At 29.3% G+C, this 12,807-nt stretch overlaps 3 protein-coding genes and 2 non-coding genes across 6 annotated transcripts in view; 2 read left to right on the plus strand and 3 right to left on the minus strand.

The window, feature by feature from the left end:
• LOC119677656 (ERI1 exoribonuclease 2-like) overlaps positions 1-12,807 on the minus strand; it is a 327,184-nt gene that overhangs the window by 249,153 nt on the left and 65,224 nt on the right. The window lies entirely within an intron of this gene.
• Positions 4,779-4,849, plus strand: Trnag-gcc. The gene has a single exon. It is a non-coding gene; the product is annotated as a tRNA-Gly (tRNA).
• On the minus strand, positions 5,308-5,378 carry Trnag-gcc. Its single transcript has one exon. It is a non-coding gene; the product is annotated as a tRNA-Gly (tRNA).
• On the minus strand, positions 6,480-10,180 carry LOC119677659 (complement component 1 Q subcomponent-binding protein, mitochondrial-like). Its single transcript, XM_038089107.1, has 5 exons — positions 9,852-10,180; positions 9,554-9,704; positions 9,303-9,496; positions 8,072-8,160; positions 6,480-7,120 (listed from the first exon to the last, which is right to left on the minus strand). Exons 1-5 carry the CDS (start codon positions 10,072-10,074, stop codon positions 6,965-6,967), a joined length of 813 nt encoding a protein of 270 aa, XP_037945035.1. The 5' UTR covers positions 10,075-10,180; the 3' UTR covers positions 6,480-6,964.
• Positions 11,469-12,559, plus strand: LOC119677662 (TP53-regulated inhibitor of apoptosis 1-like). 2 transcript variants are annotated; one of them, XM_038089110.1, is made up of 3 exons: positions 11,469-11,619; positions 12,024-12,162; positions 12,218-12,559. In XM_038089110.1, exons 1-3 carry the CDS (start codon positions 11,540-11,542, stop codon positions 12,311-12,313), a joined length of 315 nt encoding a protein of 104 aa, XP_037945038.1. In that variant the 5' UTR covers positions 11,469-11,539; the 3' UTR covers positions 12,314-12,559. The 2 variants fall into 2 exon arrangements, with proteins under 2 accessions (XP_037945038.1, XP_037945039.1); XM_038089111.1 differs by having other exon boundaries at positions 11,469-11,614.

Below are 12,807 nucleotides of genomic sequence, written 5' to 3' on the forward strand. Positions count from 1 at the left end.
AATTCTTTAAAAAAAAATTCCATTGAAGCGAGGAGAAAACGCTTAGTAATGTTAAATATAATTAATTTCGTAATTATATTTAATACATCGCATTCGTATTACAAAATTAACAATACAAATTGTCATCCGTTCGAAATCTAACCTTCTTCTACTATATACCTAACTCGTAAAACAGAAAAAAATAATAAAAATATAAAATATAAGTTCATTAAAAAATCGGCATAAAAACTACAAGTCTGAAATTGCTTTACTAATATCAGGTCATAAATCTGAGAGCCAGTTCATCACACCGTCGAGAGCTAATAATCGTCAGCATCTCAAAACCACAAACCAAAGCGCAGATAAAAGTTGAATGTAATGTGGCGACTACAGCTTCCACAAGCGGCCTTGATAGCAATTTGTATTATTAATTAAATATATTTGACACCATAAACAGCAACAACAACAACAACAACAAAATGTTGTTAACAATTTAACAAAATATATTTTACAAATTAAAAACACTTTTGTATTAGAATAAAACTGATAGGACACAATAAATGCTAATTAAATGATAGAAGATAGATACTTCAGGGAAATCCCGAAAATATTTCAAATAGCAAGAAATACATTGTAGATGGAGAAATGGTATTTAGATTCTAATATTTATATCCTCGATAAAAAAACTAATTAATTAATAAGAATTAATCTATAAGAATAATATTTTATGTGGCATTTGATTCGTTAAGTTTTGTAGAGATGGATACATGATTTTCTAAGAAATTACTTAGATAGAAGTACCCACGAAAGGTTAATCTGTTCAAATTCTTTTACTCATACATTGACACATAACATTCTTTAAAAAAGTATTTAAAATATTTAAAGTGATAATACATAATATACATAATATAGATTTTGTATAGATGTATATGTATTTTAATTTTTTTTAACGTGATTTTCTTTCCATGCGATTAAGACATGCTTTCTGAGATTGATATCGATATTAGAAATTTATGGATAAGTTTGAAAAGAAAAGGTTCGTCTTATAGGGACTTCGAGTTAAAGAACTTTTTTGTTATTGTATGTAATTTGCTCTCTAAACCCTGTTGTGCTCTACTTCGTTCGAGTTATAGAAGTTCGAGTTATGGCAATTTGACTGTAGAAATTATAAAAATTTGGATACCTGTTAAAATATGTATCTTTGATAGACGTATGTTCTTGGAGTCATTTAAATATAGTATATGGATTTTGCACATGTTACCATAACCACAAATTTCTTAATTTATAAGACAAAAGAACAATTTAAATAAAGCCTTGGAAGAGGTAGAAAAAGACCTAAACAAAAAACGATAGAAGCATATTTTATCATAGCCAAAAATTTCCTAAGAAAAAAATGCGATAGAAACATGTTCTTGGACACATTTATACATACTCTGATATATATATATATATATCTTGCATATTCTACCAAAAAACAATTAAAACACTGACTTAAAAAATCTAGAAGAACGAACTTAAGAAAACGCGAAGATTGTGATGTCAGTATTAAAAACTATACCAACAATTTTATAAAATAGAGAGAATGCTTTGGTGATTAAATATCATGAAAGGAACCACAAAATAACTGAAGCAAATTATACAAGATGTCTATTTAAAACCGGAAAAGCACTACATTATCTTAGTGAAATTGGCAATAACTGAAGTCCAAAATTTATGATATTAAACAAATTTTTTAGAAATGAATTACTTCCCCCTCTGATTTAAAACTACGTCTGTAATCAACTATCAATTGGTCCAAAAGGATGCAATAATAGTCTGAGTTATTTATTTTTATCAGTAATCTACAAACAAAACTCTTTTTGCCAAAAACTAATGCAAACACCTTTTAGACACAAACCCGCTTCGGAACAGAAGAGCTGAACTTACATCATTCTTTGACCTATTCAAGATTATGGTGACAGATTGTGATAAAATGTAGTGTTAAAACGACGTATAATAAAGATCTTATCTAAAATAAAAAAAATATTCCAGATGTTGCTGACAAAGTTCTATTTATGTAAATAAGTTTCTTACGAATGCTGCATTCCTTTAAATTACTCACACTTCCGTTTAAAACCCAAAACTTGATACAAAATTTTGGCCGATGTGTTTTATGAACTTTCTAATACTTTTACTAAATATCTCTAGGTAAATCGAATATCTCCCGAATCCAATGATCTGCATTTTTGCAACGATTTTTGACGTTGAAGCAGTTTTTGGACACCATTTCCTTCGATCATCATTAGGGTTTGGACAATCAATTTTAATTAATCCAACACACGTATAAGTTATCATTTTGAAAGGAACTGATATACATTTATTTTATACATATTTTGTAATATATTTATCATTAAATATGAATTATTTCCATTGCCTTTAAATTTTGTTTTACGAAGAATTCAATTTCCGCGCGATATCCAAACTTTTTCGACTCTGACACTTAAAGCTCAAACAGCGTTTGGTAACTGCACATTAAACAAATTTTGCCTATTTTTTAAAAACGAAATAATTCATTGACATCCCAGTTTTAGTGCTGTTATTGATGAATAGATGGAGCTTTAGAACTCAATTTCTGCACGTTGTCCAAACTTTTTCGACTGTCCAAAAATACTCTGACACTTAAACTTCAAACACCATTTTTTAACAATAAATTGAAGAAATTTTGCTTATTTTCTTAAAACGAAATAATTAATTGACATCTCAGTTTTAGTGTTGTTTTTGATGAATAGATGGCGCTTTGTCATCTATCTATTACAATCGAATACTATAAAAAACTTAATTCCTATATAGCTCTATCTATTTTTTTTTTAGTTAGTTTTTGCTTAGTTTATTTGCCAATACTTTTTATATCTTATAAATAAAAAAAATTTAATTAAAATCAAAAAAAATATCAATATTTTAGAGCACCCAATCAATTTCGTAGGAGTTTGGGTTGCATCTGCCATACGAACGTGTTCACATCTCATATACAATGTATTGTTTTCAAATTCTCATCATATGTTTGTCTTTAGCAACAAAACATTTATTTTTGCTGTAACTGTAATATATGTCTTCACTTGTGATTAAAATAGAATGAAATCCAAGATACAATCTAAGGTAGCGAACTTAAGATGCCAGTCACTTTGCCGATTACCACTTTACATTGAAGTTTATGTGCAATAATTTGCACATCCAAGAAGAAGTTAAGAAACGAAGTCATCGTCATAAAGTCAATCCATGTGAATGGTGCTAATGTCAAAAATTGTTTACTAAAGTTTAGAGCTGAAGATACTTTAACTTAAATTGTTGTATGCACTTTACTTTGTTTTATTTATTCATCATCAGAAACAGAAATCGGATTTGAATCTAAAATGAATTTCCCTTCGCGAGTTGCAAATGATGAAATCGAACTTTTTGTCGAAACTGAATTACAAATATGTGGCATCTTTTAATTAAATCTTGATGAAAATGATTTAAACATAATATCACCTTCAAAACACATAAAAATTATATGAATATGAATACTTGGAAATAGCAAAGTATATGAAATATAAATCTTATTTAATAGAATTTTTATAGTCAAACAGTCAAGCTAGAGTATAGATGCTACCACATATTTTCTAGACATTGTTCATCATTATTATATATCTTCTGTCATAAATGGTCTGCTTACTTTAGTATTAGTTTTCGAATTGTTTATTTATTACTGCTCATTAACCTTATACTTTTCTACCGATTATTTCGAGGATTTATGGATTCAAAACGGCTTTCTTAGCTAATTGAGGAGGATTCGTTCCTCCTTCCACCACAACTAACTAACTTTATACTTAAAATTTTAAACTGGAATCTAAAATGTTTCCCTCTTTAAATAAGATATAGTAGACATAATTGAATGCTTTCTACTTTTATAAAAAATTATCACTCGAAACGAACTACAAAACTGCCTTCACAAAACATATAGCCTGAAATGTCACTTTTGAAGCATCATCGTTTAACCTGTTTATGGCACCAACACCATCTAGTGATAAAAAAGCATGGATACTTACCAATATGACCCAATATATTATAATAGATTTTTAAATAATCCTTAATTTTCTTTGTTCTAAGCAATCTGTACAAACCAGACTTAATGCTGTTTTTTTTAGAACTCTGAAAGAAAAAATTACAGCTTATATGAAATATGAAAATCGTAAACACTAAAAATTAATTAATTTAAATTAAAGAAAAGGAATTGAATATTAGAAGGAATTGGTAAACATTTTCATCTTAGGAGGGGGGTCCCTAATTTTCATTAAGTCTTATTGTCTTAAGATTTTTTTAACTCCATTTATTTATTCGTTATTAAGGAGTTCACGTCCGGCCAAGAGGAGTATTTTACAGAATTTCACAGAAATTCTATGTCCACCGCCCAAAACGGTTTAACTTGCTCTGAATAATACAAAAATCTGGTTTCGGAAAAATTGTTCACTCAAGAGAGGTGTCCGCTTAACAAAGGTATCCGCTTAACAAAAATGTCCGCTTAACAGAGGTGTCCGTTAGAAGAGTTTTCACTGCATTTTTCATGCATAAATTAGCTTATACCAATAGAAACGACCAAATCTTCATTTTATTAACATAAGTAGTTTTAGCTGCAATGGAAACATGATATAAGGCGCATTTCTATATACACCACATTATGTTGAACTTTTTTACTAGAAAATAGCTTAATTGCTATAGGTATTGTATTATTGCAGTATTGAATGGTATGTTACTTATTTTATTTTATACACGTGATCAAATAAGCATCGGTGGTTCAGTGGTAGAATGCTCGCCTGCCACGCGGGCGGCCCGGGTTCGATTCCCGGCCGATGCAACTCTTTTTTTTTTATTATTACGCTATTTGTTTCATAAATTTAACAAAAATTATAACTACTTTATACTTACATTTTAATGGATTTTTTTTAACACATTGTCATAAAAGAAAAATATTATTAAAATATAATAAAAAATAAGAAAAATATTTTTTCTTTTAATACGGATTTAAATATAAACGTAAAAGTCACTGATTGTATTCATCGTAGTAGGTCCAAGTCTCCTAAAGCTTCCAAAACTACCGCTACTACAATCTCTATCTATTACAGATCTATGTATGAAATAAAGTAATATTATTAATTCGTTTAACTCATTTAATTCTTTTACAGTGTATCTAATAAAACAACACCTTCGCATATTCTAACTAAAATTACTAAATAAAAAATTTTATTTTATAGTAAAATGTTTAACTATTAAAATCTGAGCTGGGAATTAAAAAATTATTGCAAAAAATCGAGTTGCATCGGCCGGGAATCGAACCCGGGCCGCCCGCGTGGCAGGCGAGCATTCTACCACTGAACCACCGATGCTCTTGGAACAGGTGAGCTGTAGCTCAAATACATTATAAAATAGACGTTTTTTTATAAAGTAAAAGAAATCTTTTTTAAAAAATAACCTGTACTTTATATTACCTGTCTTCTAAAATATATACATAAAATTTAAATATTTGGATTAAGAGTATATTAACGGTAAATACTGCAAGAAGTAAAAACCTCTCTACTTTCCTCTTTCAGAATCTCAAGATTGACCTGATTCAAACTAGACAAGAAACGTACCCATCAGCTACTTCAACCTATTTCAACGCTTAACCTGCTCAGCGTTACAGTATCGGTAATGAAGGATTATTGCGGACTTAAAAGACATGCTATAAGAGTGGCTCTGCAATGAGGTGGAAACTGTACTTTACTTCATTTAACAGTGTTCATCATTATTTAAAACAAGATTAGAAATCCTGAGGCCCATACCTGTTCTTACCGACTTGACAGAGCTGCCATCCTGCAAAACTAAGAACTTGCCCAAGTTTATAGACTTGTTAGGTTGGTTCAATTTTACTTGAATTGAGGAAGTCGTACCTTTCAACCTTGTTCGTATAGTGACCGTCTAGTCTGCGTATGAATAATTCTAATACTTAGTATATCAACGAGCCATTATTTGAGCTCAAGTAGGTTTTAGACACAAGGCCTCCGCTCCAATCTAACCAAACTTTATTCATTAGGCAAAGATGTAAATTATAAAGTGAGTTCTGTGCTCCACTATTATCGCATCGAATGACACATGATCTGCCAAAAAGACCAGAACTTAAACCCGAAACACATATTATTAATTGATGTTACTTTAAAGTAAACACCGCAACTTAAACCCTGACATGTTTTACAACCTGACTACAGGTTTTATAATCCTGACCACAGGTTTTACAACCTGAAACAAGTGTATTATACATTGATGTTAAAAGATATGTATTTAATTAGTAAACATCGTCCATATCATTCATTTGACTACCAGTCAAAGTCACACTTAATAAATGTTCCATTAAGTTAAAAAATTATTCTATAAACATCTTCATATCTTTCTCCAATAAATTTCAAAGAAATGCCTATATTTTTTTAATAATTAACAACCAACTATTTAAAAAAATTGAATTACGTTACTTTATTATATATAACATTTTTTATGTTCAGTATATATAGAGATATATGTGTTTCAAAATGTATCTAATTATAACAATAGATTTAAACATTTTATATAATTTAATTACAAATGCTGTTAAATAAAAATATTTGTAAATAAAATTATTGTTAAGGCTTGTAAAAACTAATCGAAATACTTAATGGAAATAACAATTATGAGCTTAAATTACAGATCAAAATTTTAAAAGTATTAAATTGACGAAATTCATATATTCATATGTCTCTAAGCAAAGGAATATAAGACAAAATTCATATATGAAACAATCAATGTTCATTCGTCAATTTAATTTAAACTATTTTAGTAAAATATACTCTTAAAAATACAGCGGTAATTACAATTTAAGGAAAAAAATATATATGAAATATTTTCTGTTCAGTTAAAACACAAATATTTTTAGAACAAAAATCCCTTTTAAACTAAAAATAATTTACATTGGTTTTCCAGATGAAAACTTTGACAAATTTTCCAAAAGTTTAATATAAGATGCATGTTCATAGGCAGTGGCTAGGTCACTTAATTTTTCAGCAAATTCATTTGTGACTCCTTTCTCCTCCAATAAGTTCATCAGCAAATCATACAAATACTAAAAAAAATTTAGAAAAGTTTAATTAGTTAATTGAAGTAAAGTTCTGATTTTTAATATAATATAGAATAGACATCTCTATAATACCACCCATCTATTATCTATCCAACTGTACACACATAGGGTTGGTTCATTCATGAGATTGAATGAACCCTATGAATAAAGTGTTCATTCATAAAAGTTTTCGAAGTTCCTTCACATCAACCAGGATAATTTTACACTGCTAATCAGCAAAATTAGCCTGAGCTCTACGTAAACCTCACATATTGTAACCTCACAATTTCTTCAACTACTCCCATTACTTCTATATATTTGTATGTAATTGATTCGTGTTTTTGCTATACGAGTTACTGCAACAACAACGTAAACGGAGGATTGATTCTAACTACAAGAATACTGGCGTCAAGAAAGTATTTAATGATTCTCTAGACATACAATCTACATACTTTACTTCTTGAAGTAAATAGCACATGTATATTATCTATATATTTGGAGTAAGATATATAATAGGATATATATTGTAAAAATTGATGAATTTAAGAATCCCGCAAAAAAACACCTCTATCTTCGTAATTCCATGTGCTGTTTTAGATAGTATCATAACCACTGCCGCCAATATGCGAAATACCGATGTTTTAAAATTCGGTATAGTGTCCTAAAAACAAGATCAATACTTCCTTGCCTTTATACAGATTATGGTCACCTCTAAAATGGTTACTTTTTATGCTTTAACAGTTCTAGCAGGTGCATCAACTGCTGTTCTTCTCAGTCTAATCTCACCCAATTGTTTAATTCATCAATTAAAATCTAATAGATATGTGACTCCACTGTCTTTCTTCACTTGTATCAAGTCAAGTTTTTATTTTCCTATTCATTCCCATACCCACTCCTTTTACAATTAACCTATTTTCACCTATTTTTTCTATTAATAATCCCCAAATAAATACTTACACCATCCAAAACATCGCCAGCGACAGCATAAACTTTGTCATTCCATTCATTTTCATATAAGACCATTTCATCAATTCCGAATACATCATCTAAAAAAAAATTAATTATTTGTCGCTTTAATATTTTTATGTAATAATGAGGTAAGTCAAAAAATCTACAAAATCAATAGAGTTTATTTAACGTATATGTGCTTTAAGATTTGTTTCGGGAATTAATAGATCAATTATAGAGTCATAGATGTATTGTATGTAATCAAAGAATATTGGTAAAAAATAGGGTATGTGTAATTCAGGGGAAGTTCAGATCAGAAATTCTATAAACTCTTGTGTCATTTAATAAAATAATCATGAAAAGCGAGAATTTTGCTAAAGTGTAGAATTTCTTCCGCTTAGTTATTTAAAATATTCATAAAAAAGCAGGGTATCCTGGTAGCAGAATATCGTCACTGAATGTCTGAGAATTTCGTTAAGGTTAAACATTTGTTTTGGTTTAGTATTTGAGATATTCAATGAAACAAAACTGAACCCTCTTAGTGAAAGAATTGAGTTTATACTATTCCATTAAAGCGATATGCACCTATATACCACAGCTTTTTTTTTTGATCTCAGGTTTCACTAAAGACGCTAGAAGACTATAATAACTATCTCTTTATATATTATCAGTGTTTGAGGTCGAATTTATTTACAAGAGATATTTTGACTAAAAACTTTAACTTAGAAATTCAACTCTACAACTCTACTAATTAGAATTTTTCGACATCATCTATATTCTTTAATTAAACCAATAAATTCTATAAAATATATACTTATATAGATATGTATATCTAATAAACTTTTCGCTTAATATTGATGACTCGATTTAATGTTGAATAAGCAGTTTCGGAACTGTTGTGTATTATATTTTCCGTTACTGCAGTGTCTTGCCTATATAGTTATTTAAGGTACTTCATCAGGACTTACAGTTTTAATTTAATATACCATATTTGATTATGATTTTGAAGAAAAGACTTGAGTTTCTGTCAGCAAAATTTATAATTATCTTGAGTTCGGGAGCATTTGATGCATTTGTAATGTAACAATTCTATAATCAATTCTTTATTCACTTGCATAAAACCTATATTATATTAATTTTTGTATTATTCACAAGCTGTAAAATAAAATTCATAATTGAACCAAATAACTAAATTTCTCAACCTATCACATCTATTTAATTTGTCGATGACACTACTTACTGTATTCGCCCTCCTGTGCAGTGCCCTGAAGAAAAGAGCAAGTGAAAGATAGTGTCGTGTTGCCTCTCACAATGTCAACTTCAAATTGTGGTTTACTACGCATTTCACCAATATTTGGTTTATCATCATTAGGATTAATTTCTGGTTCCTCCTCAGAATCAACTGTATGGTTTACATTAAAATTAACCACAATTCTAGCAAAACGAAAATAAATAAAATTTAGATATATAATAAGTATTAAATGTACTCACTTTTCCTTATCTCCAACTTTGCTTAATTCAACTTCTGCACCATCCAATTTAACATTGAAGCCATCCACACAGGTGGGCACGTTCTTGAATTTTTGAGATTTGCGTTCAGCAATAATTTCTTCTGTTAAGAATTCTACCAATTCACGTTCACCTAAAACAATTAATCGTTTAAATTATTATAATTAAGTAATTAGATCATTTTCAAAATTATTATTCCATTTACATCATTTTTTTAGGTTATGTAACGTACAGCACGATAACTTAATAAATTATGAAATAAAATTAAAAATCTACTAACCTTTCGTGTGCACATGTTTTTTTCCCCCACAACCGCAGCTACAGTTTATGCTCGGCTTATGTAAGTCAAGTACTGTGTTATATCCTGAATTCTCTGGAGTCTTGGACATGTGCCACAAGGTCCGCGTAAAGTCCCGTTTGCCAAATACATTTTTCAATGCATTTGGGGTGGTATTTGTGGCAATTGTAGCCCAACGAAATGTATTTCTAATTAAATTATTCATTTTTATTTTTGACTTAGTATTATAAAATTTCAATTTATTATTAAAATGCAACTTCAGCGGCCGGGTACAGCAATTCTAACGTGCTTGAAAAATGCTGAGAACAGATGTAAGAAAATAACCCCACCAGCACAGCTGTTCACGTACACTGCCTAGTAGGAAATTGATGTTGTGCTGATCTCAGCCACATGAGAATTATTCTCGAATGATCAAATATATATTTAATATTATAATTGAATGATTTAAATGTTATTTCCCATTTTTTTGTTGCAACTTTTACAAATTATATTTCAGCATTATTTCATTTTTAATAAAAGAAATTCTCTAATTCATAGGAAGTGACTTTAGTTGCGGGCTAAAGTCCTACAAAAAAGCCGTGTTCCACCTACTGAGAAATGAGTTCATAAACAGATGGAGTACAGTACAATGCGGTAGAATTAGGGTTGATTTCACGTTCGCAATTTAAATCTCAAACCTGACTCAAGTATAAATTATTTTTTTTCTGGTAGTTGGAAAGCACCGAAAGCCATTGTAACTATTGAAGTTTTTCATACGCTTCACATTGCTTGAATGTTTTGCTCTGAACAAATTAGAGATCGAATTTTCGAATAAAGCAAATTTCTGTTATTGGATCGTAAAAGCAAAATCTAGAAGTCAATTTCAATGAAAGCTTAGCATTTAAACCACAATAATATTTAGACCAAAATTAGAAGCAAGTGAGAAGAAGAAGGGGGGATTTTTCATTTCCTGCTAGGGCCAGGAATTGGGAAGCTTTGTACCGCATTTTATTAAGCAGTCGATACGAAATTGAGCTGAGTAAAGAATATCAGGAAAAAATCTGACGATGTCGTCCAGATAATGGGCCAGGAATTTCAGAGGATTGTACTGCATTCTATTAAGTAGGTCGGATACCAAATTGAGCTGAGTAGTGATATTGGGAAAATGTATGCCATTAGTTCTACGCTTGTAGTTAATGCAATTTGGGAGCACTCTTCTTTCAAACTACAGAAAGCTTTTCACTTGAGAGAATAAGATGCGGGACAAAATGAAAAATAAATAACAAGTGGCCGTATTAGTTGCCTGTAACAAAGCAATTTAATTAGATATAAATTATGTCAGCAAAACTAATGACTTAAACACGGCTTAAGTTAATATTAAGACTTAAGTTACGACTCTAATATCAGTGTTTAATATTCTTATACTTCCATGGAATGCAATTCAAATAACACTAGTCTGTAAATGTTGTATATTGGCTACTTAGAGTATTATATTATATTTTTAATACTGACAGCTTTTGATCAAAAAAAATCTCAGTAGCTCATGCCATTTTATATATTTCTATCGATAAGTTCCAAAGTCCAAAAATTATTATTTTGAAAGTTAAAAGTTTTGTGATTTTTATTTATAAAAATTTTTTTAACAATAAACATTTCCTATAATAAACTCTGCTGGTTTATTATATTTTGATATGTGGCTATTTGATATCTTACCAAATTTTGGTTGGTTCAGCCAACCTCAGCCAAAGAAAAGCAAAGATGAATGGGTAAGGTAAGATAATTAAAACTTAAACTTAACTTAAATAATACATAAATAAACTTAAATAAACTTCTTTACAATATTATAAAAAAAATTTCTGTATAATAAAATTATTAAAAAATGTTTTCAAAAAAAATGAAAAGACCAAAATTTTAAATAATTAAACTCTTGGCTAAAAGTCTTTTCATATTGCAAAATTCTCAGTGCAAAAATTTTTGGGAACAGTTTACACTTTGAACTGCACTGTAATAGTAATACATACAAATCAGCTGTTCGATAGTTCTATGATAGGAAAGGAGGAATCACGTTTGAATAACCGCAGAATTACAAAACATCACATAAAAATTTTATCATTCGATAAGATTTGCATTTATTTAAAATTTTTATTAATTAATTTATTAATTTATAATGAACAGTCTGGGTGAGGAGTGTACGGAATTGAAAAAACAATACGATGCCTGCTTCAATACTTGGTTCTCAGAGCAATTTTTAAGGGGCAATACGGATGAATCAATGTGTGCACCGCTTTTTAAAACTTATCAGGAATGTGTTAAGGTAATTTAGATCATATTTCTATATAACAGTTATTGCTAATAATTTGGTTTTGCAGAGAGCTATGCGTGATCAGAAAATAGAATTGAAAGAAGTCGAAAGTGATTATACCACCGGCGGTTATGATAAGAAAACTGAGCATGCCCAGAGCTGACCGCAGTGTTCGAGCAATCGAACAGAATCCATTCCAACAGCCAGACAATCAACAGATGACATATTTAAGAAGTCATTGGTTGATGATACCGAAAAAAAGGAACATAAACGTGCTAGCTCTTGGTAAAGATCAATTGCAACAATTGCCTACAATCGCAATTCATCTAAGTTTAATTAAAAGAAATTTAATTAAAGAAATTAAATTTACAAAATTAAAGAAATTTACTGGTAAATATCAGACCTAAAAGCATTTCTTTATTTAGTTTGTAGTTTATTCCTATACAATTTTTATGTATAACAAAAATTGTCACAACCAATTAATTATTTACAATATATAAGTAAGTTGACTTTAGATTAAAAATACATTCACCTTATAAAAAACTGTACCACATATGTTTGCTGAAAACCAATAAGTAACAAATAAACTAAGTTTGTTGTTTAAAAATTTAAAATAAATTACAATATTTATTATAATAATGTAATGGCATGAGTAGT

The sequence above is a fragment of the Teleopsis dalmanni genome, chromosome 2 (genome assembly GCF_002237135.1).
Source record: "Teleopsis dalmanni isolate 2A chromosome 2, ASM223713v2, whole genome shotgun sequence".
Lineage (NCBI taxonomy): Eukaryota > Metazoa > Arthropoda > Insecta > Diptera > Diopsidae > Teleopsis > Teleopsis dalmanni.